We start from the raw sequence: 25,361 nt of genomic DNA, 5'->3' as shown, positions 1-25,361 counted from the left end.
AGGGTATGGAGTTATGCGACCCCGGAGATAAGTAACTATACAACCTTTAGAAGACATCAGAAGGAAGTAGAGTACCTCGGGTTAAGTATTTAATTCATTCCGGAGGTCTGTTCTTAACCTGAAACTGTTCTTAACCTGAAGCACCACTTTAGCTAATGGGGCCTCCTGCTGCTGCCGCGCCGCCGGAGCCCGATTTCTGTTCTCACCCTGAATCTTAACCCAAGGTACTATTTCTGTGTTAGCGGAGTCTGTAACCTGAAGCGTATGTAACCTGAAGCATATGTAACCCGAGGTACCACTGTATAGGCAAGTTATTTTTAATGTTTAATTCTTTATTGTTTTTATATATTTTGGAAGCTGCCCAGAGTAGCTGGGGCAACCTAGTCAGATGAGCGGGGTATAAACAATAAAATAAAATAATAAAAGTGGGGTTGGACTAGATGACCCTCAAGGTCCCTTCCAACTCAACAATTCTATGATTTTAAGTGCAAGGGAAGCCCCACAGAGAGTGTCATTTTTGTTTGTTACCGTGTTGTGTATTTTTGTTTTTATATTGTAAACTACCCTGTGATTCTCAGGTGAAGGGCAGTGTAGAAATTTTATAAACAAATAAAAATAATGCAAGTAACCAATGCATGAATTACTGTGGCCAGAATGTAAATATATATATATATATATATATATATGCAGGTTTTGGTGTCCTCGGGTGTCTTCCCGTGTAAAAGTTGGGGTGTCTAGGCGACGTTTCGACGAGGTCTCACTCGTCATCTTCAGGCTGGTGCTTTCGGCTTCTTGTTACTGGAACAGAGCAGGATCTCAGTGTTTGAGTTCCTATAAATACTGTAGAGGGGGTGTGGTGTATAGCCTCCAATGTTCTGGGCAGAGAGGAAGTTCCCAGGTTAGTGTGCCTTTTCTTCTTTTGTTCCTTAATTACTTGAGAGATATCTTGAGTGATTTCTTGAGTGATATCCTGAGTACCACTTAGGTGGGTCATTAGGTGTGGATTAGTTGTTAAAGTCTTTGTGTCTTGACCTCTTGAACTTTGTGAAGAGTTTTCCTGAGAAGATGGCTGTACTGTACTTAGTTGTGCTCTGGCTTGGCTTCGTGTATAGGGGCGAGCTGTGGTTTTGTGGCTTGTGTCAGCCAGATCTGTGTAGGGATTGCAGGGGGGTGCAGCATCCGGAGGTGCCACCATGGATTGGCTACTGGATGGTGTCTGTAATTCATCTGTGGAGAGGGTCTGGGTTTGGGTCTGGTGTGGTTGATTGGTGTTGGCGTTCTGTGTGCCTCTGGATCTGGTGTCAGTTTTTGTGGGGAGGGCTAATTTCCAGATGTCTGGCAAGCGGGATGTGTCGTCACGCTTGTTCATGTTGTGAGGGTGTTTCTCTATCTCGATGGCTTCCATGATTATTCTCTTGTGGTGATGTTCCGTGTTAAAGAGCAATTTGGAATCTGCAAAATTAATTTCGTGTCCTGTTTCTTTCATGTGTTGGAAAAGAGAGGAAGTTTTTTCTTCTTTTTTGACGGCATTCTTGTGTTCTGCGATACGTGCATTTATTCGTCTGTTTGTTTGTCCAATGTACGTGGCTGGGCAGACTTTGCAGGGTATTTCATAGATCCCTTGGTTTTCCCTCGCCCCTATACACGAAGCCAAGCCAGAGCACAACTAAGTACAGTACAGCCATCTTCTCAGGAAAACTCTTCACAAAGTTCAAGAGGTCAAGACACAAAGACTTTAACAACTAATCCACACCTAATGACCCACCTAAGTGGTACTCAGGATATCACTCAAGAAATCACTCAAGATATCTCTCAAGTAATTAAGGAACAAAAGAAGAAAAGGCACACTAACCTGGGAACTTCCTCTCTGCCCAGAACATTGGAGGCTATACACCACACCCCCTCTACAGTATTTATAGGAACTCAAACACTGAGATCCTGCTCTGTTCCAGTAACAAGAAGCCGAAAGCACCAGCCTGAAGATGACGAGTGAGACCTCGTCGAAACGTCGCCTAGACACCCCAACTTTTACACGGGAAGACACCCGAGGACACCAAAACCTGCATTCCTGTACCCGTGAAAATCTACGAAAGCATATATATATATATATATATATATATATATATATATATATATATAGGCACCCCCGCCCAGTCTCATTTCTCCCACAGGAGATGTCTATGCTCCCTAAAATGATATTAATAAAAATATTTTTTCTTATACTGTATTTATATTATTAAAGCATTATTTCCGAGTAGTAGCAGCACCAGCAGGATTTCCTGAGCCTCTCCTGCCCCCTCTCTTGCAAAGTCCTTTGCCCCACCCACTCCCCCCACGCAAAAAATAGGGGCGGGCAAAAGTCTTCCCCTTTTTCAACTCTCCCCCCGCTGCCAACCACCCACTGACTCCACCGCTCACCCTGCCTTCTGACCAATCAGCGAGCGGGTAACAAATATGCAAATACAAGCTCCCTCCTCTCTTACCTTATAGCACCCGTAACCAACCACCACCTCCCAACCGCCAACAGACATACACGCGAGCCCTCCTCCCCCGAAAAAAAAGAAAGAAGAAGAATTAAGTGTCCCCTCCCCGGGTTGGCTGGGGTCGCGGAGCAGGCGGTTGGCGGCGCGCGCGCGGCTTCCCTCTCCCTCTCTGCCCCTGTCACTTCCCCTAGTGAGAGGGAAGGCGCGCGCGAACTAGAGAGAGAGTCCGTGAGTAGAGAGGAGAGGGAGGGAGGGGGAGCGGGAGGCGAGGAGGGCTCCGCCAATAGGCTATTGGCGGGCGACGACGAGAAAGGGAAAGGGGAGGGGACGGGGGAGTCTCGGGGTGAGCAGGGAGAGGGCGGGGGCAGGGAGCGAATCACGCCGCGTCGCGCCCCGCCCCCCTTTCCCCTCAGCCACCGCCGCCGCCGCCGCGCCACCGCCTTGCCTCAGGCAGGGCCTTTGCCAGCCTGCCAGCCTGCCAGCCACCCGCCCTCCTCCTCAGGCTCAGCCACCGCCACCGGGTAAGCGCTTCCTTCTCTTGCCCTCCCTCAGGCAAGGAGGCGCTGAGGGAAGGAGAAAGCCCGGGTGGGCGGGAAAAATTAGGCGGGGTGGGTGTTGGTCGTGGGGTGTGGGGGGGGGGGAGAGAAATGGGGGGATTCCCTGAGGAAGAGGGGAGTGGCCGCCTCCTCGCCCACTGCTGCCGCCCCCGCCGCCTCCCTTGTGCCACCCTTAACCACATGGAGGAGGAGGACCGCGAGTTCTCTCAGGCGGTGGCCGCCGGCGGGGTCGAGCTGTCAAGCCGAGGCGGGCGTGGGGCATCGCCTCAGACGCCACCTCTTCCACACACACGCGCGCGCGCGCAAAAGGGAGAGAGAGGGCGAGGGAGGCTGCCCTGGCGGGCTTGGTGAGTACGTGAGAAGCCGAGGCCCTGCCATGCCTTGCCCTTCCGACACGCACACCCTCACCCTCATCCATCTCCAGGGACCGACGCGGCCAGTCTGAGCCCTCTTGCTGCTCCCACTCTGCGTTCACACGAGGAGGAGGAAAGGCGCAGCTTGGGCCTTGCTGCTGCTGCCGCCGCCGCCGCCGCCTCTCTGTCACACCTTCTCTAGCTGTCTTTCCCTCGCTCTCTCTCCCACCTCTTTCTTTCCCCGCGTCCTTTCTTTGCTCTTCCCTCCTACCAACCCCCTTCTGCCTTCAGTGCTTTCTTCCTTCACCAGTTTTTAGCCCAAGACTGTTTAGGGAAGGAAGTCCTTTTACTTGTTGGAAGTGGGGGGGGGGGATTAATGAGCAATGATTGCAACCCTCTTATGCCACACAGACACCCCATGCTCTCCATTCTTCTTTGAGTTATCCCTGGCTCTACCTCCATATATATATAGTCAGGTGTATATTGCCTACAGCATACCTATATAGTGCAATATAGTGCTATTATGAATACCAGTTGCTGGGGATTAGGAGCTGGAAAATGTTATTGCCCTTATGTGCTGCTTGTGGGCTTCCTGTGGCCACCATGAGAACAGAGTGCTGGACTAGATGCAAGGCTAAATAAGGCCTCCGGTCTGATCCATCAGGGCACTTCTTACCTGTGTTTGAGGTGTATAGGGTAGTAATGACAAAATAAAAAAAATCCTTCCAGTTGCACCTTAGAGACCAACTGGAAGGAATTTTTTTATTTTGTTTCGAATACAGCAGACCAACACAGCTACCTACCTGTAACTAGGGTAGTAATGAGCACAGATCACCACCTCCCACCCAATATGTGTGTGTGTGTGGTGTAAATGGTGGGCATGTGCTTCACATCAAATTTGGTGAGGTGCTTTTTTTCCTGAAGTGGGTATCACAGAACATCCAAGTTAAAAGGTAGAATGCCACTAAATCACAGCTGCTGGGAGGGAGAGAGGGCTGTTACTTTAATGCCCTGTTTGTGGACCTCTTGGAGGAATCTGATTAGCCTCTGGGAAACAGGTGCTGGTCTAGATGGGCTACTTTAATGCTTCTGCAGGGATATGTTTTGCACGGTGAGGAGGTCATTAGGGTGGTTTGAAGTAGCTTCCTAATCACCACCCCACTTTCCATCAGGTTTGACAGCAAAATATACTTCTTCTCTGTTGGTCTTGGATGTGGTTGGCTGCCTGCTACATTGGTTGGCAAACATTGTCCTCTGGTCATATCTCCAGATCAGAAAGTCATATATGCATTTTACATACTCTCACATGGTCTTTGGTGCCTGCTTCTACTACTGGTAAATTGGCAACTCTTCTCTATAAAATGTATTTACTATCTTCTGCTTGTCACGAACTGGGAGTCACCTGGTACTCCAGTCTGTAACACAAGACCCACTTCCAAGAACCCATGCAGTCAAGAGGAGGGGCTGACATAAAGGGGCAGAGTTCATGCTTAAGGGTTGAAGCCATGCACCCCAGGAGGAAATGGAATGTTAAGTAAAATGCTGTGTTTAAGGTGTGCTTTTTCTTGTGCTTTTGAATCCTCTGCCATCAAGCAGCTTCACTTTACACATTGTGCTCCATGACCTGTTCACCTACCTTCTTCCTTGCCAACCCAGCACTTCGATGTCATTGTACAAAGGAGGAGAGAAGCACCTGGATAGCCTCTGCCCAGTCCTGGTGGGCTGTGCAGCTATTTCTACCCCCATTCTCCTGTCTCTCATGGCTTGGAGCCAAGCATAGGGATATGGGGATACAGCCTCAGAACAAATGGGAAGAGCCCTCTGGACATGTACATTGTGCCACACTCAGGCTTGCACTGTGTGAAGGGACAGTAGAGCTGCATAGGGAGACACAGCTACCAAATATACCCATGGAGTTACATTTTAGCTTAAAAGTGGTCACTCTCTCTTACATCTCTTTTCCTTCTGAGTGTGTGCTGTTCCACCCACTGTATTCTCCCTGCAGACAAATAATTGAAGGAGGAACAGCTTTTCAGTATTGCATGCCCCAAGCAGGAGGAGGCTGCTTCTTTTCACAAAACAAAACAGCAGTGGCATCTCTGCCAGGACCATCCTGAGATTGGATCTCCAGCCCTGAGCCACCTGTTGAGGACCAGTGCGCTATTGTAATAGAAAGGTGGTCAAAAGGTGGAAAAGTTACTTACAGCTTGCTGGAAAGTTGGAATAAATGCATGTTGATTTCAGTTGCGGGGGGGGGGGGACGACAGAAGTGTAGAAATTTAGTATTGGATCACAATATAGCAAGTAGGGTTGATACCAGTGTGGTTGGGAATGTTAACAGAAAGTTAGAAGAAACTTCTCAAAATGAAGGTAGCAGCCCCAGTGCTCATTTTTATTTTGAGAATTGTACTGGAATTGCTTCAGCACTAGATGGTAGATGTGGTGCAAGTAGATGAGTGCATAATAACTTTTGGCTAAAATCGTGTAAAAACATGTTAATTTATATATTTAATAGTGCTTTACCATATTTTTATTCAATATGACCATAGTATGATAAGATTGGATCATTATTTTTACAGATGGGAAAAGCTGGTGTGACCTGGCATTTCTGAACTGAAATTTGAATTCAGGCCTAGGTGTAGCACACTGCTCCAGGGATCATCTAATTAGATAAAAAGTTGAGGGAGTATATGGGAGTAAGAGTAATAGCATATTGTAAACTGTTTGGATGACACTCTCTTCTGCTAATGAGGAAGCAGGGATAATGAAGTTGCTTATGCCATTTGATAAAGGTCTGTCATGTAGACCAAATAAAAGGGTGAGGTATATACTCTTCATCATATAGACATTTCTGTTGATGGAGGTTATTTAACTGGAGTAATGTAGGGATTCCAGGCTGTAATCCTCATGTGCTAGATACTGACAAAATTTAAAGGGCTTGGAATGTGAGTGGTTTTCCATCAGTAGCATTAGTGTAGTGAAAGTAAAAGTAGTTGGCTGGTATTTATTGGCCAATATTTGAAAAGTCTGAAAGTTGATTGTCCTTGAGAAAGGTTGGTGAATATTGAATAAATTTTCTAGAGGTTCAAAATCCAGGGCAGTCATGTTTATCTTTCCCAATAACCTTCTTGTATTGCTGCTTTGTAGCTCCACCTGTTGCCTCATGTGTCTTTTTCTTAATTATCTTAGGTTATAGGGTTTACGGACAGTTAAACATTGATATTTCTGACGCTATGTCTTGTGTGTTTTCTTTAAGTGGTAGATTAAACTTTTGCATGTGATTACAATACCACAAATAATATCTCAATCAGATGCATCCATAGGAACATCTTATCCAGAAGAGGGACTGGGATTTTCCTTCTGGTCAGCATGTAGCTGCTTCCAATAATAACCACATTGATACTGATATTCGTTCTCATTTTAAATATGTGGAAAGTTCAGAAATGATCATTCTCATGAAATTAATAGGGAATGAAAATACACATTGACAAAAACTCTGTTTAGAAACTTAGTTTGTGACTATTGGCCTGCCATTTGTATTGATATCTCATAAATTAAAGAACTATCAGTAGTGTATATTGCATGTTGTTACATTAATGCTTGGTATAGAAAGGAAAACTAGACAGATTCATACATTTTTGAAATATATATTGTGTTCAGTAGCTTTTTTGTACAAAATAGTGTAATAGACTGTTTTATTGCTGTTAATCAACATAGAAGTGAGACCTTGCAACTAAAGGGCCTCCCTGTGCTATAAGAGGAGTTCTTCTGTTTAGTGTGCCATTGAACCTCAAATAGGAACCTTATAGTTCAGGTCTCTCAAGGGTGGATGATTTTCTATCAGTCAAACCTCAGCATTTCATTGCTATATAGGTGGTAGGGTTTTGTAGAGTAGAAAAGGGAATACGTGTCATTTCCCTATTTCCTGCCCTCTCCAAGATACCTGCAATAAGCTGTCAGGGGCTTGATCAGGCTAGTTTCTTCTCCTGCCCTTCAGTCCCCTTTGCCCCACCCCCCGCCTAGCCCATAGTCAACTGAAACCCTAATACTTAGTGTCTCAACTGCTATCTGCCATAGACTTTACTGAAACTCACATATTTTGCTTGGCCTCTGCTTTCAGTTCAGACTCTCTTCTCCCTCTGGACAGAAATAAGAGCTGCCTATAGAAAGCAGTGGTGAAATCTAGGATTTTTGGGCAGCATTATGTGTCTGCTTTCTCCAAACAAATAAAATGCGGTAGCCAAGACAGGAATTCCTATGTTTGCCATATAGTGTGAACCTGGAAGTTCCATCTTCAGACAAGGAATTGTCTTGCTCTAGTATTTCTAATACAGTGGTACCTCGGGTTACATACACTTCAGGTTATAGACTCTGCTAACCCAGAAATATTACTTCGGGTTAAGAACTTTGCTTCAGGATGAGAACAGAAATCGTGCAGCAGCAGTAGCAGGAGGCCCCATTAGCTAAAGTGGTGCTTCAGGTAAAGAACAGTTTCAGTTTAAGAACGGACCTCCAGAACAAATTAACTCTCAACCCAAGGTACCACTGTATATATAGGCCAAGCATACTGTACCTGAAAGCTCATGGGTTCTTGCTGGTCAGGTTTAGGTAGTTGTTGTTGATTTAAAACATTATTTTAATTTATATTTGCAATGGGAGCTCACCCTGTCGTGGGGATTCGAACCGCCAACCTTCTGATCGGCAAGCCCGAGAGGCTCAGTGGTTTAGACCACAGCACTAATTGGGAGGGGAAGGCTATTGCTTGAACTTAGAGTTTGTAGAGTTATTTTTCTGATACCTGAAAAAATTGAAGAAAGAAAACTTGATATAAGGAGTACTGTATTTCTGTGATGTAATTATGTTTAGGTTCAAGTCTTAGGACTGCACCCTTAGGGAATCTGCCCTTTGATGTAAGGGTTCTTCTTAATAAAAGTCTGTTCATGTTTTGTAAAGTAAGTAGCACACTGCACATGCTATTTTAAATACACAAAATTTCAATGGCTTTCCTTTCATTGCTTGTTATGAAATACTTCCATCTCTATATCCCTGATTTGTAAAAGGTCTTAAGAAAACATATCTGTTTTTTAGACCTTGGGTCAGATTGTATAGAAGACAGATGAGTGCCAACAATTTCTCAGTCTCTTAGGAGTTGGATTGCATTATGTTTTCTTCTTTTTAAAAAAGCTTTTTTTCTCAAGTGACAGATGTTTGAATACAAGAATTCTGAGTGATTTCTTAAGGGTTTATCAACTGCCTTGGTTTTGGAATCAAAGTTGAAGTGAGTGTAGAGCCTGCCATTTCCCCCCATCCAGGAGTCAGATTAAAATCTCCCCTGACTTTCCACAACAGAAGCCTAAATTTTCTGTTGGTGGCAGTAATGCTAGGATACTTTGCTAATGGTCAGTTCATGTGCACTTGAAAAAATACTTGGTAGGTGGAAATAATTTGAACCATTGGAAACCTTTACCTAGCATTCTTATTGTGTGCTAGAATATTAGTCTCCAACTTGTTTAGCTTTTCTGTAGCTAATTTTGCATTGGGGGTAACATTCATCCTGAAGAACCAGTACTCACTGGCTTAAAAAGTAAATTGTAACTAATTATACCATAAGCAACATGTTAAATAAATGCATCTCCTATTCCGCTTGGAAACTTTACATTTAAGTGTGGTAAGAAAATGATTTTATAGCCTGTATGTAATTAGCATGTAGTATATGAATTATTATAATGAGTGAATGTGTCTGGTTTGGAAGTAATAGGAAACATACATGAAGAATAGCTCAGTTGGTAGAGTGTGAGACTCTTAATCTCAGTGTCATGGGTTCAAGCCCCACATTGGGAGAAAATTCTTGCATTGCAGGGGGTTGGACTAGATGATCCTCATGGTCCCAAGTCTAGGATTCTATAGCTAAACGATTTAAAACTCAAATGGATTACAGGGCTAAACTGCCCACGCAGCAGATGCCACGAGGGCCAATTATAATTTCCCCCAAATATTCCAATTGTAAAATCATCATCAGTGATTCATTTTATACCACAATTAGTATTATGTCCTATTAGAAGTGAATATTGATGTGTTTCTTTTTTTTTTTTTTTCATAATTTGGGAAAAGTTGACTAGAAAAAAATGTAGACTCTCTTACTATTTATCTGACTTAACTGCCAGATAAGTGGAATGTGAGTGAATCAGGAAGAATGTTTCTTTGCTACAACAGCTTCCAAACTGGCACAGTGAAAGGTGATGGGATGGGCCTGTTGCTGTCACATGACGACAGGAGGGCTAGCTCTGGGTCCAATGGATTTTGCAATGGCCCAGGTCCACCTCTCTGCTCTGGAGGATACCTCTATCTGCCAGCAGAAGCTTCCCACTAGCCAGGTGCACTGGAACATTCTGATAGAGCTGCACAGAGGGGAACCTCCACCTCATTCAAACTCCCTTCAGCATGGTAGATCCAGGGTTTAGAATGCTAAGTAATTACCTTCCAAAATTACTAGAAAATAAAAGTTTGTGTGAAAACTTCTAGCCACAACTTGTGGAAATAAAGGAAGAAAGCTGGCTCTTGTTTTAGAACACCATATGTAGACAACTTTACAAGCCTTTCTGTTTTATTCTAGAAATGCTACAGACAATATTTCATGCAGTAACAAATAAGGTAACAATATTTCTTTTCTAGTAAGCTTGCAAGTATAATGTTATAGAAACCCTTGTCTTGGTTTCTGAAAAACCTGTATATATCATTTAAGAAAAGACCTTCTGGGTCAGATCACTAGTCAGTTTGTTTCTACTTGTAGCTGTAGCCTTAGATTAAGTTTCTAACAGTGCAAGACACTTTGAATATTTTTATCTCAACTGACAGCTAATGTTGGGGGAGTCATTGAGGTTCATTTCATCAGTTAATTTCTTATTGTTTTAAACATCTTAAATATAATGTTGTCAATATGTCAGCAGAGTGAGTCTCACATTCCTGTATTTTCCACTGGGGGTGGAAATAGAAGTAATGTTGATTTACAAAACAGCCTTAGGAGTCAGAAACCTTACAAAATTTGGTTGAAAAAATAATAATTATAAAAATATTACCAATATAATCATTAAACTTAATAAAACAGTAAAAAAAGCCTATATCCAGTTGTTATTTATTAAAAGCTTGAACCAATAAAAAACAGTTAAGCAAAGCAGAAGAAAGCATTCCAGGACCAAGGTACCACTACAGAAAAGGCTGTTTCGTTGGTTACCACCTGTCCAACCTTTGAAGGCACAAGAATCTCTCTCTCTCTCTGACTCATCTGCCTTTATTCAGTAAATAATTATAATTGAAAAATATTGATTTGACAGAACTGGAAAATATTGTTTGCACCAGAAGCTAATAGCCAGTTATATTTTCTTGCTATCGTATGTAGATGGTACATCCTAAGTATTTTGAGGACTAAGCATTTGACTTAGTATTACTAAGTATGGTGTAGGTCTTGGAGAAATTTTGTCCAAAGCACTTGTATTCATGCATGTATTATGTATCTGTTGTATTTTGTGGAGGGAAGAGGAGAGGAAAATTTGGCCTCTGAATTTCCAAATATTTTATAATTTCCTGTTCATATAAACCAACTTTGTTATCATTTCTGAGTGTGTTCAAATAATTGTCTATGATCCTTGCTTAGTTAAGAAAAGTTTCTCACTCTTCTCAGACACACAAATGGGGGAAATAATGGGTCCTAATTAAAGAGCTTGGAGTTAGAGGACAGCTTAAGGCATATAATGAATGTCATGTTAAAATATTTACAGATAATATAGATCATAGTATAAGCAGAAGTGTAAATTGTAGTTATATATTTTTCTTGAGAACTTCAAATAAATATTCCTGAGGTTATGCATACATACATGATCAATGTTTGATATTAAATATATGTGTATAGACACACATTTATCTGACTAGCATGTTATGTATTTTGCATATCACCTCAGAAATACTTATTAAAAAGGCTACAATTTATTTGCAGACTGTTAGCTGTTTTTGTCTTGCAGATTGGTTATGTGATGGCTCTATCTTAACCTTCATAATAATCTGGGTTTCCCCCTTTTTTCTTTCCCAGTTCTTCTGATGTACTGACAGTATTGCTACAAGGAAGTCTTTGTGATTGACCACAATGTGACACAGTGTACCCCACCAAAGGGAACCAATTTTTACACCAAATGGTATGGTGATTGTTCTGAAGCTAGAATGTATTTATCAAGCACCTGTCTTAGAATCATTCAACAAAATGATATTAATTGCTGAGGTGATTGCAGATCTATATTTTAACTCTAGTAATGTTGAATAGTGTGTGCCACATCTAGGTGGTTATTTTTATTTGCTAAATGACAAGAGGGGGTAGTTTTAAACTGACTGTCCTGGAGATTTATGGGTCTTCAGTTGCCTCTGCCTAAGCAGGTAACCAAACAGTGTCTCATAGTAACATATCTGATAGAACATACAAATACTGCATCCCTGACATAAACCATGGCTTATGCACATGAGGTCATCTTGTGAACCTTACAGCTGAATGACATGTCTTCCTTGATTACAAGAAGAGGCTCTGGGACAGTATTTCACTGTAATTTCTGATAAAAGGTATGAGGTGGACAGAAAATATATGCTAAAAAAATGTTGTAGTTTGATTAATTCATCATATTCTTTTATGATTTTATATGTTATATTGGCTTAACACCAAATCTCTTATTATGCATGTTACTACTATGGAAATTCCAAATCTGCGGTTCTACAGTTCCTATTTTGGAAATAAGTTGTTTGCTGTCAATATTGTTAAAATAAAAATAAAAAACTTTTTTAAAAGAAAAATGAAGTAGTTTAATTAGTTGCTACTTTGTATGACCCTGCTGCACGAGGACAGCCAGGATCCCTAAGTGTTTCTATTAAAATAAATTGTCATCAAGGCTTAGAAGGAATAAATTGTCATAGGGCTTAGAAGGAAGGATGAATCCTGAGAAGTGAAAGCAGGGTGCAAGCACTCTTGCAGTGTGGCTTCCCAACTCCCTTTTCTCCACTGCAGTTATCTGCAGCCCTGAAAATTCATTCATGAGGTTTGGGGGGCTCTCTTCACTCTTACACAGATTCTCCCCACCCACCCTGGCTCCAATCCCTTTGCAGAAGGGGAATCTGTAGTGCTCCATATATTGTTGGATTCCAGTGTCCTTACTGGCTGGAACTGATGGGAGTTCAGCAACATATGGAGGGCCAGATGTTTCTCCTCCCTGCTTTACAGCATTGACCATGGCACAGCATTATTTGGCATTAATGCCAACCATGGTTAATTTTAACCAGAATGTGCAAACTTTAATCCTTCTTTAAAATTAATGGGAGGAAGTTCATAAAACCAAAGGGTACTCTCAATCTCATAACCTCTCCTGTTTTTTATTTTATTTAAATATTGGTTAATTTTGTAACCTCATTGTTACAAATACAGTGGAAACTCTACTTACAGATGTAATCAGTTCTGGAGGTCCATCCATAAGTCGATCCGAGTCACTGGTAGAAGCACCGTTGTGCGCAGGCGCAACCGGCGGCAGCGTACTTCTGTGCATGTGTAGGCGGCGGCCGCTTCTACACATGCGGAAATGGCAGAAGCTGCTTCTACACATCTGCAAATCACGGCAAACCCGGTATTTACTTCCGGGTTTGCCACGGTCGCAACTTGGATCAGGCCCAAGTAGAGGTTCTACTGCATGGATTTTTCAGGAGACTGCATTTTTAAAAATTAAAATTTAAGTATTTACTTATTTGAAGTTTGTGGTGACAGGACATGTGCCATGATTGAGACCGACTGAAGTACAGCTGTTCAACCAATGCAATAATGATAAAATGTGATGATGCACTAGCACACAAGTTCTTGTTTTCTTTTGTTTTGATCTGAGTGAGTCTGTTGTAAGTTATAGTTTATATTTGTACTTGTGGAATGTTTAGTTAGGGCTTCCAATTTTTCTACTTTGAAAATTTGTGGTTTTCTTTAATACAGTACTGTAATTTGTCTTTCAGATCACTAATACTAATGAATTATCTTTTGGGGGTCAAGGATTTCCTAGGATTGTGTAAGACATTTGCAATGGAAATGCACTTCATATTAATGGGTAAGGATTATTTTGATTATTTCACCAAATTTAACAGCAAATGAAAGACCAACAAATTCTACCCTATCTGAGCTCTAAGCATTGTATACAACTTCTGTCCAGTTATATTGTGGTTCTGCCAGGTTAATTGTCATCTAAACAGGTGGTTTCAAATTACCTATTTTTCTACCATGTCATTGAATTACAAAGATGGCATATATAGATTCCTGTGGGTAATAGATAATTTGTGTTCCTGGCCTTCAATATTTTCCAGGGACAATTGGCTAAAGTAGGAATCGATGTTGTATGGTCTCTTTTATGCAGTTCAGTTCACCAGTAATTCCAGCATGAAGTAAACTAAGGAACTGGTTTTTTATCTTGCATTCTTTGCACTGATAGATGTGGATATTTTCTCAAATTTCTCGTTTCAAGAAACTTTCAGATCTTTCAGTGCAGTGGATGTAAGTTGAATGAATTGATGCTAATACACTTACCAAATAAAAACAGGATTTTTTAAAAAGGCAGAATCATACTTCCTGAATTTTAATGCCTTTTGGGAAACACACATCTTCAAGCAATTATTATCACTGTTGGACATTAAAAGAGTATATATGATTAACTGATAATCCTCAGAATAGTATGCTTTACACTGTCTTCTTAAAATTCAGGCTTCTAAGACTCCTGTGCTCAGGCAATTCCAGTCTCTCTTTCTTACACACACACACACACTGCAGATTTTCCATGGCTATTCACACTGCATGTGTGGGGGAAAGGGGCACAATGACTGCAGTGGGAAGGAGTAGCCCCCAAACTCCATTGAACTTGCAGAAAATCTTCCTTCATCTCATTGAAGTTCCAGCTGAAGTAAATGCCAGTGATTTAAATAAAACTTGATTCTTAAAGTTTGCTCTGTGTTACTTGGAAGTAAGTTACATTTGAAATTCCAGGAAAGTTATTTAGGATAATAATGCATACTTTTGTAGACTGAAATGTTAAGCAATTTAATCTTGGGTAGAATTCTCTGGGATGTTGGAGCAGATGACACTGACAAATCTTTAGTAATTTGGATTTTGTGGATTATTTTGTTGGTGATGATTTAGCATTTTAAATGGAGTTTCCATCCTGGACCTTGTATAAATCCTTGTAACATAGGAACTTCAATGATAAATGCTGTTAGCATTGATCTATATTTCTTGGAACAGTTTCATTGTTTTACATCTCTGCAAACAGAGTAGTACTTTCAGATAATAAGTCCATACTGATATGCATGCCCAGTTTGCAGGTAGAGAAAAAATATTAACAGTGAGGTCAGATAGAAATGAAATGCAAAAAATACAGTGTGGTATTCCATGAACTCGTTCAGTTAGTGCAAGGACAGCTGAAGTTCCTCTCAGTCTTCTTTCCCCATGTGCCCACTAAATCTGTTCCTGGGGCTCCCCCAAATCTCTGGAATAGATTTGGGTAGGGTGCCGGCAGATAGGAAGGGGTACAGAGCCATTGTGCAAGCGGAAACTTTGTGTTAACAGAACAAATGCATTGGATACTATCCACAATTGGTGACAGTTATGTTAAAACTTAATTGTATTCAATATAACTACAGTGGCAATGCATAACAGCAGTAGCTTCAATTGGCTAGATATTTCTGGATTAAGCAGAGGTCGGATGGCCATCTGTCATGGATGCCTTAACTGAGATTCCTGCCTTGCAGGGGGTTGGACTAGAGGACCCTTGGGGTCCCTTCCAACTCTACAATTCTATGGTTCTATGGTCTTGGACTTGCTTATTTGCTTTTTTACATATGGTTAACTGAAAAGCCTTAAGTGACTGTACTGAACTTAAGGGGCATTACTTTAGTCAAGAGCTATGAAATGGATATGCTGATATAGTTTGTGGGTATATGTAGGAACTACCATGGTAGCCAAATTAATTGATATGGTCAGTTTTTGTGTTGTTGCAACATAAATTATAATGCAGAAATGTTAGATAATGTGTAGAATGTATTATGACTCTACCTGAGGTGGAAGATTGAACAATTATGTTAAATGATTGTATGCCTTCTCAAAATGTGAGTAGATTAACCTGATAAATTTTGAAGATTTTTTTTCCTGTAAAACTGCTTGAAAGTTCAGCAGCTTGGTAGCCATTGATTACTTTACCATCCATGAATTTGTCTAATCCCCTTCTAATAATGAACTGAGTCATAACAGTAATGTCACTGACAAACAGAAACATAAATAGTTAAAATCCAGTAATGATCCTCATTATCTTGAAGTTTCAGATCATTGCAAATAAAATAGATTTACAGAAACTTGTTATAGCCCTTTTGATGACAAATTAACAAATTCCTTGAAAGAATACATTTTTAAAAAGTAAGAAGCTGTAATAAATCTTATTTTAAAAAGTAGCATGAGCTTCCTGAGCTCGGATTGTCATGACATTTACTGAGATGATGGGAGGGGACAGCCTGCAAATATAAATAAACTTTATAGTTTTAAGTATGATGTACCAAGGAGGAAATCAACAGAAAGACACTGGCTATGTTCAGACATCATATTAAACCATAGTGTAACATGATGTGAATGATCCTAGGCAAGCCCTTGGGTTCACATTTTCTCCCATCTGGTAGGAATTATGGATTCTGGGGGTTTAGCTTTTGCTTAGCAAGTAGTTTCATCAGACCTGAAAAACTAGGTTTACAATGACTTTTTTCAAACAAGCCACATGGTTAATTTGACATCATTGTTTAGAAAGCTAGCTTGTTTTAACAAACTGTAGTTCAGATTAACCAAAGGTTAGAATTCTGATCTAATGCTAAACTGTGGTTAAGTCAAATCAGAAGAGAAAGCTTATAATCTCCTACTTGCAAATGCACTTAAAGAGGAGGGGGAGTGGCAGGGATGGTGATGTTAGGAGGAAACATTTGAACCTTAAGTTCTTTCCCATCATGCTATACCACATACTTCACATTATATATTGGTGAAATTTACAGCTCATTTATTTTAGAGCAGTCATTTTAAAATCCATATTGATATGGTTGAAGACTGTTTTGCAATCACTGTGGAAGCCCTTTATATGATACTTATGATAACACAGCATTACATTCTATCAACTTGTTTGTGTCCCAATAAACCATGGTAAATAAAAATCAATATTTTTGAAGCTAGTTTTTTTAAAGATTGACAGATTTATTCAAATATAATAAAACATCAAACTCTACAACCATCTCTTAAAATTGAATCCATGATTGTTTGTCAAACATTTAATTAAAGGCTCCTTTTCTATGTAAAAGAATGAAGCGGTGGCAAAATAATGTTATGAAATCAAGTGCTGTAGATATGACACAATTGATTGTTAACTGCATGTATTATTATGCATACAATGAGTAGTTACACTCTTTTAACCAGATAGTTACTTTCAGTATCATGGACAAACACAGGTTTTCCCAGTATCTACAAACCCTTCCTTCTGAAATGTTCTGGGCATTTAACTGAAGATTAAGTTATCCTGCTTTTGTCTTTGCTTTTGCATATGGAGGTGACTAGAACTCCTTAATAACTGCTCCCCTAAGCAGATAAGATTTCTGTGTAAAACGCATGACCTGAGATTTCAGCTTGTGTTCCTATATAGTAAAAAGGTTACATGTCTAATGCAAACATATGTATTGTTATAGGAATTGATTAGTGGCATGCATATACAGTAAATATATCAGAAAGTTGGAAATTTGGGTTCACATCAGTCCATCTGCAACAACATTTCTGTATTTTAAGTGTCACATGACAGGAGACAAAACATGATTTGGGGGGCGGTGGTGATTTAAAATATAGCCCCATACATTAACATTTTAAAGTAACCGCTTAATTGCTTTTTTCCCTCTTGCCTAGGGTATTTTAAACACTTCAAGACATTATTTCTTCAAATGTGCTAATGGATGTGGACATGACTTAGATAAGGTGTTGACCACTGCAAATTCTCTGTTGCTGTGTGCTGCCGAAAGGCTAGCTGACTCCATTTGGAGTAGTATCAAACTAGCACAGATATATCAAGATGACAGATCCTATGATGGACTTTTTTGATGATGCCAACCTCTTTAGTGATACCTTAGAAAGTTTGTCTGATGATGCTTTTGTACAAACTGGACCTGTTTCACTTGTTGATGAATTGAACTTGGGTGCAGAGTTTGAACCTTTACACATCGACTCGTTAAACCATGTGCAGGAAACGCAAACTCAACAAAAGATAAATGAATTTGGGCAGCTAAATCAGTATGATTCATTGAAACTTCAAGTAAACCAGTCCTTCAGCAGCCCAGCTGAAAATGTTTTATCACCACACTCTGAGTTTAATTGCTCACCCATCCACCCCCAAAGCCAAACCAATGGGATGTTTCCTGATGTGGCAGATGGAAGCCCAATGTGGGGACACCAAACTTCTAGCAGTGTTTCAAATCAGAATGGATCCCCTTTTCACCAAGGTCGTTCACAATCTATGCAGCAGAACAAAAGCTTTGTAGCACACCATGATTTTGCCTTATTTCAGGCCAGCGAACAGCACCATCCGTGTGCCTCATTGCAGTCGCAGCAAAACAGAAATGGCATCAATGCAGGAGAGGACACTCAAAGTCAGTCAGAAAACTTCATGGAGGTTAATGCGTCTGTTCCACATAGAACCAGTGTTCCTCATGCACCTCAAGGTGCTACTCTTTCAGACTCACAACAGTCTATCTCTGTGCAGTCATTTTCTCAGACTGCAAGTGACTCACCTCACTTTTGTGGGACTCAAGATGGAAACTTTGATGGACACTCTCCTACTATAACTCCATGCTCTGTTAATACACAGTTTTCACCTCCTTATTCCTACTCTAGTAACCATGTTTCTCCTACCAGTCTTCTACAGTCTTCGACAGCTCTTTCTGTTAGTCAACAAACTCATTCTCTATCTGATTTTCCAGAGAGTGATGCCTTTGCTCCTCAGATAGGGACCAAGCAAGAAAATACAGATAACCTCCTTAACTCAAGTCCATCTTTAAATTCAAATAATTTCCATGTGTTGCATTCAGCACATCCTCGGGGCAGCTTCAGTGGTTCAAAACTGTCTGCAGTGAACATTAATTTTTCTGCCCCTGCTGGCTCTGGTCCTCAGCTGAGCTATTTCAGTGATCCTATAGAAGGCAATGGTTTTTCGTCTTTGGATGAGAACTTGCTTCATCAAGTCGAATCTCAAGCTGAATCATTTACAGAACTTGATCCAGAAACTCTCCTTCAGGAAGATCTCCTTCCCCAGTTCAGTGAATCTACATTTGTGCAGGACAGCTCAAGTAATGAGTTAGAACACCACCTAGAACACCATGTTACCCCACAAGTAACAGAGCCCTCCCACCTTGTTCGGACTCAGACTCAAAATTGCAATCATCCCTGGTATCCTAGTTCTAATCAACACCTGCAAGAGCGAAAGCGTGTAAATGCTCAAGGGCAGGTAGGTAATGCTTTTCTGGGAGGGTTATATTTTGCTATAGCTAGTTCATTTTTACCTTGCTATTAGTCAAAAGTAGTTAGCAGTTCAACCAATATAAGGAGGCAGAACCATAATCCATTAGTAAGAAGAACTATCCTGAAGTATCGGATCCTGTTTAAAAAGGGGGGCGGATTGGAGAGGTTTTTATAACTTTTTGGCTGTTTGAGATGGAATACTAAATAGCATTTAAATCTTAGCTCTAAATGCCTTTTGCACACTTCACTGTACAGTGTCTTCCATCTCAGAAAATACAGCATTCTGCCATATCTTCCAAAATTGAATACACATTTCAGTTTGTTTCTGTATGACTTGGCAGACTGTTATTTTTGCTTTCATTACTGCCAACTGTTGAGTTTTGTGGTATAAACTGGAAGAAAAAAAATTACAAAAAAGTTTTGAGAAATAAGCTTTATAATGCTGCTTGCTTTGTTTTTTCTCCCCCATCTCAAATTAATTGAAGTTATAAAACACCTTTATGGTCTTTTTAATAACACATAGAGGTATGACTCTAGCTTTGAACATTGTTGCCATGAAGAGTTGTATATATAACTATTATTGGTTAAATTAATAAGCAGAATTGAATACACACACACACATATACATACATATATATATATAATCAAAAATGTAACAAATATTAGCAATATATAATATTGATGGAAATACTGGATTCCGTTTTTTCTATTTATGTAGGTGGCTGTCGATTTTAATATTTTATTATGAGAACCTAGTATTTACTTTGAAAACATTTTGGAGCAAATTATGGTGTAATTTATAGTAGTGAGCATAAAACATCCCTTTGATTTCAAATCTGTTATTAATAGTGACTGCTATTTGAGCATAAATTTTCCAAGAGAGTATGCTTTTTGACATTTTGACATGACCAAATACTAGTGTAATATATTCTTTATATTTCATTTGTCTATTTCCTTTTGGGCTGTAAAATACTTTTTTTCTCATGTGTTAAGCATAGCATGAATCTAGGAGAATGCATCTTTCTTTTCTTTGAAGGCAGGTGTTGCTTAGCAGTAGTTAACTACATAACAGTTATGTGGCAGAGGTACTTGATGCTGTCAAATCATTAAGTCTTTAAGGTCACAATGATTAATATGGTAGAATGTCTAGGGAACATAAATGATATTGCTCATGAGCCCTAAATATGAGATCACCGAGCATTCAAAATTCTGCACATTTGTATGAACTGAAGTGATATGTCAAACACTAATTATTATGCTGGCCATCCTAATCTTCAATTTAAGCTAACTCACAGGCCATTTATTTTCATTTACAAATTTGTAAACCACTTCACACCCTGAAGCCACTGACCATTTTTAGTAGCCAGCTAAGCATCGAGACTTAAGACGCCTGCCTAATTTCAGCTGGTAATTGATTCTAGAGGGCTAGAGTTGTAACACAAAAGCCCAGTTTGGGGTGAACATCTGGGGCATGCAGAATTCTCAGCCATGCCCCTTCTGAGGAGTGCATTGGCTGGGCAGGGATATATGGGACGAGGCCATCCTTTAGGTAACCTGGCCTCAAGTTCTTGACCTTCAAAAGTTTTATGTGAACCCCAGAAACATGCACACCAGCTTTGTGAGGTCATGTTTAACTCTCTTTGCACTTACCAGATGGCTCCTGCTGTGTCCATTCCATTCCCTGGCTGTTTTTGTCCCAAAACTGCATCCCTAAGCTTTTTGACCTTGCTGATATTTTGCACTTCCACATACTGGTAAACTTTCTGCTAATGTCAGGTGAACTGCGTTTTGCTGATTATGTTCTGGGGATAGCGCGTAAACCAAATTTCATATAGTCAAAACAGATTGTGTTCAATGGCAGGTGGGATTGGCAAAGTCTTTTTTCCTGGATGCCCACCCCCTTTTAAAATGTTTTTATTTTTTATAGCCAAGCATGTATAGCTGAATCCACATGAGTAAATGTGTGTAAGTTGCAAGTTACCTGTATTATTAAAAAGATAATATCTAGAGTGCAGCTGAAGCATGTGCTCTTAGGGACAATCATGAGGTATCATCTTTTCAGAATACCTCAATGGGAGCCAAATGAAGCAAGCATCTCAAAGTAACATTGAGATTTGTGATAAGGGCTGAATGAAACCAGCTGAGCTGAACGATAGTGTATTTATCGTCGTCAGGGCAATCCTGGTGTAGAATATCCTCCACTACCAGTGCTGCCCTGAGAAAGAAAAATGCTGAATGAGTATGTGTCTACTGAAACAATCCCCCACCCCCGTTCTGACTGCTTGCTTGCATGTTTGCAGACTGCTCATCCATCCCCCTTCTCTTTTTTTTAATAATAATATTTATTGAGTTTTACAGAAAAAAGGTTCACAAAAACAAAACAAAAATGAAAATACACATACATACATACATAGAAAAGCAAAAGCAAAACCAAAACTTAAAAAGAAAATTTAAAAAAGAAAGATCCCTTTTTCAAATATACCATTCATTAACTTATTTTCATGACTTCCTCACATCTCCCTTTTTTGTATCCCATTTAGAAATTTAAACAGCAAATTCATAACTTCTTAATTTTACCCTTAGTTAATTATCCTCACGAATTTTAGCTTCTAATCATATTGCTAAAACCCCTTCATTTCATTCCAACATCATTCGCATTCAAAAATTTTACAATGTTTCTGTAAATACATCTTAAATTTCTTCCAGTCTTCTTCCACCAACTCTTCTCCCTGATCTCGGATTCTGCCAGTCATTTCCGCCATTTCCATATACTCCATCAATTGCATCTGCCAATCTTCCAGCGTGGGTAGATCTTGTGTCTTCCAATGTTTTGCGATAAGAATTCTTGCTGCTGCTGTTGCGTACATAAAAAAGGTTCTATCCTTCTTTAACACCAATTGGCCGACTATGCCCAGGAGAAAAGCCTCTGGTTTCTTAGGGAAAGTGTACTTAAGTACCTTTTTTAGTTCATTATATATCATCTCCCAGAAAGCCTTAATCCTTGGGCACGTCCACCAAAGGTGAAAGAATGTACCTTCAGTTTCTTTACATTTCCAACATTTGTTATCGGGCAAATGATAAATTTTTGCAAGCTTGACTGGGGTCATGTACCACCTATACATCATTTTCATAATATTCTCTCTTAAGGCATTACATGCCGTGAATTTAATCCCGGTGGTCCATAACTTCTCCCAGTCAGCAAACATAATATTGTATCCTATATCTTGTGCCCATTTTATCATAGCTGATTTTACCGTTTCTTCCTCCATGTTCCATTTCAACAGCAAGTTATACATTTTTGACAATACCTTAACATTGGGTTCTAACAACTCTGTCTCTAACTTTGATTTTTCCACGTGGAAGCCCACTTTCTTATCCTGGTTATATGCTTCTCTTATTTGAAAATAATGTAACCAGTCTCGCACCTTATCTTTAAGTTTCTCATAACTCTGCGGTTTCAATTTACCACCTTCCTCTTCCAAGATTTCCCAATACTTTGGCCATTTTGTCTCCATATTAAGTTTTTTCAACGCTTTGGCCTCCATGGGTGAGAGCCACCTTGGGGTTTTCCTTTCCAAAAGATCTTTATACCTCGACCATACATTAAACAGTGCTTTTCTGACAATATGGTTTTTAAAAGACTTATGTACCTTAACCTTGCCATACCACAAGTATGCATGCCATCCAAATGCATTATCATAACCTTCAAGATCTAAAACGTCAGTGTTTTCAAGAAGTAGCCATTCCTTCAACCAGCAAAAAGCTGCTGATTCATAATATAACTTCAAATCTGGCATCCCCCTTCTCTTCTGAGCATGTGGATTGTTGTGTGTGTGGCATGTGGCAGTTTAGGTGTGGCCAATCCTCACTGCATCCCTCAGGCCCAAAAAAGTTAGGGCACCTGAGTTAAACCCATGATTTAGTTGCTTACATCCTAAATAGTTTTACTTTCCCACCTGCACACATATACAGTGGTACTTCAGGTTACAGACGCTTCAGGTTACAGACCCCACAAACCCAGAAATAGTACCTCGGGTTAAGAACTTTGCTTCAGGATGAGAACAGAAATCGTGCGGCGGCAGCACGGCGGCAGCAGCTGGAGGCCCCATTAGCTAAAGTGGTGCTTCAGGTTAAGAACAGTTTCAGGTTAAGAACGGACCTCCGGAGCGAATTAAGTACGTAACCAGAGGTACCACTGTATCTACATTTGTTTATGTTTTACCCGAAAGACAAGAAAAAGCAACTCTTCCAAAAGCTTCCCTGGATGTAATTCTTAATTGTCAGTGCTGACCAGGTGAGTGGTTATTTTAGAAGTTTTGAGTTGCAGAGCTTGCTGTTCCTAGAATGTCTGTTAGGAAGTACACCATTAGGAGAGGTGAAATCAGTGTTTTGCCAGTAACCCCATCAGCCTTGAAAATAAACTATTAGCCTGCAAAAAAAAAAAAACCAAGGTACTCTGCCTGCTAGAGGACAGAGTGAGTAGTGGAGAGCCCTGCTGAGTTCAGAGGAAGGAACTTCCCTTCTCTAGTAGACCTTTTGGTTTCTGTGCTTGGTGCAGAAGAGAGATGAAGCATTTCATTCACTTGCATGGAATTCTGTGCACTCACCTGTATGCTATTTCTTTTCAGCTATGACTACCAAGCTAGTGCTCAAATGCAAAGCTGAAGCTGGTGAAGGCTGCTAGTGAAGCAAATTTTAGCATGAGAGAAATGAAAATGTGGTAACACTGACATTGCCTGAAATATTACTGACTTGGTGCTTTTAGACGTTGGCTTATGTTATTAAGCTCTGATGAAAAATTAAGCAAGATAAATTTCCAGTTATGTGGATGCATCTATGGATGCTACAAAATGACATGGATATGTAAATGAGACCTTATGAAGAAGGTTGATGGGTGCTACGATGGTTAATAGGTGTCAGTTAAAAGTCAGAAATTGCTAACAATATTTTGAAAGTTATAAATGCAGGTGCAAGTTTCAAAAAAGCCTACAGTTTTTCATAAGCTGCACCTAAAATGTCAACACCTAATTTTTCTCATTAATATCAGTGCAGAGAGGGAGATAACATTTGCTAAATATGTTAAGAAATCAGTGACATTTAATTTGTCCTCTTTTATTATTCAAAATAATAAAATTACTCCATGACACCATGTACTGTTGCCCATTTTTTTATTTGTTGCTTTAAATTTCGGCCTGCACAAATTAAATCCTGCATATAATAATGTAACATACTTAAAAGCAAGCAGATACAAATTCTTCCTATTAATGTTCTTTACAAATTCTTTTGGTACATGGGGTATGGACAAATTTCTAAGTTGTCAGGTCAGCTTTTACATTGTAAGTATATTACAAAAATGTTTTATCCATTTTTATTAATATAATGTTTCTAAAGTCACAAGGTAGACCTTGGTGGTTGTTTGCTGTCTTTCTTGTCAATTCTTTGTTAGTATGAGTCCTCCGTGTCCTGGATTTGCATGGAATGACTGCCAGCAGTGAAATACGATCCTAGCTATTACTTGGTGTACTGCACTGCACAGGCTGCCTAGCACTCTGCCAGGAAACTAAGTAACAGAAAGCAGAGTTGTTAAGTGTAGCTTTCATCCTATTGGCCTCCTCCATGCAGAGTACAAACAGGAAGTGGATTCCAGGAAGGGGAGGGTAGGCTGGAATTTGTGGATCACTCCAGTATATAAGGAGGATGTGGGTAGGATCAAAGCCAAACTAAACTGTATGTTTAATTTCTCTGGAACTGGAAGATATTAAACACTGTACTCAGATATTTTGCAAAGTTTAAGATTTAAAATAATCCAGTAAAAAAAAATACTTAGAAACAGATGTAAAATAAATTTCAGTACCTATAGCACTCATTTTGGGGATCATGATAAATCATGGTTTACTGTAATGGGAACAAGCCACAATGAGTCTTAGGCTCCCCTGTGTTTTGGTCTCCTTTCATCTAAATCACCTTTATAACCCATGGTTTGAAGTTGATTTGTTAGAAACAAACCAAAGTTAAGATTAATCACAGTTCATCAATGACAAGCTGAAAATAATTTTGGGGGGGGGGATAAATGTAAAAGCTTCCAATATCCTCATGGATATGTTGGAGCAATAGAAGAGAGAGGGGAATACACAAGCTCAAGGTTCACTGTAGCTCGTTTCAACAACAAAAAATCCAGTTTATTCAACCAACTCACAATCACATGTCTCTTACTTAAGAAAGTAGAACTGATTCTTGTCCTTTCTTCCTGTTAATATTCCTGAGAAGTGAAACTTACTGAAGTGTTCCAAAATGCATAGCTTATGTTATGTGAAGGAATATAACAGAAGTTTTCAAACTGTGGTTTGTTGAAAGGTGGAACAAACTCAATTTCTGCACTTGACCCGAA

At 39.9% G+C, this 25,361-nt stretch overlaps 1 protein-coding gene across 9 annotated transcripts in view; it reads left to right on the top strand.

Annotated features, from left to right (window-relative positions):
• Window positions 1–2,834: 2,834 nt before the first annotated feature.
• Window positions 2,835–25,361, top strand: part of CHD9 (chromodomain helicase DNA binding protein 9) — a 75,710-nt gene continuing 53,183 nt past the window's right edge. For 5 of the 9 annotated variants that reach the window (XM_081870128.1, XM_081870133.1, XM_081870129.1 and 2 more), the window contains exons 1-4: window positions 2,835–3,004; window positions 11,477–11,579; window positions 13,417–13,508; window positions 17,369–18,959. In XM_081870128.1, coding sequence (XP_081726254.1) covers window positions 17,532–18,959 — 1,428 coding nt within the window. In that variant the 5' untranslated portion in view covers window positions 2,835–3,004; window positions 11,477–11,579; window positions 13,417–13,508; window positions 17,369–17,531. Of the gene's footprint in view, window positions 3,005–4,826; window positions 4,947–11,476; window positions 11,580–13,416; window positions 13,509–17,368; window positions 18,960–25,361 lie in introns of those variants that run through there. The other 4 variants (XM_081870132.1, XM_081870131.1, XM_081870127.1 and 1 more) reach the window with 3 other exon arrangements.

Source organism: Podarcis erhardii (genome assembly GCF_964252035.2).
Source record: "Podarcis erhardii genome assembly, chromosome: 7".
Taxonomy (NCBI): Eukaryota; Metazoa; Chordata; class Lepidosauria; order Squamata; family Lacertidae; genus Podarcis; species Podarcis erhardii.
This window is presented reverse-complemented; position numbering and strand designations above follow the sequence as displayed.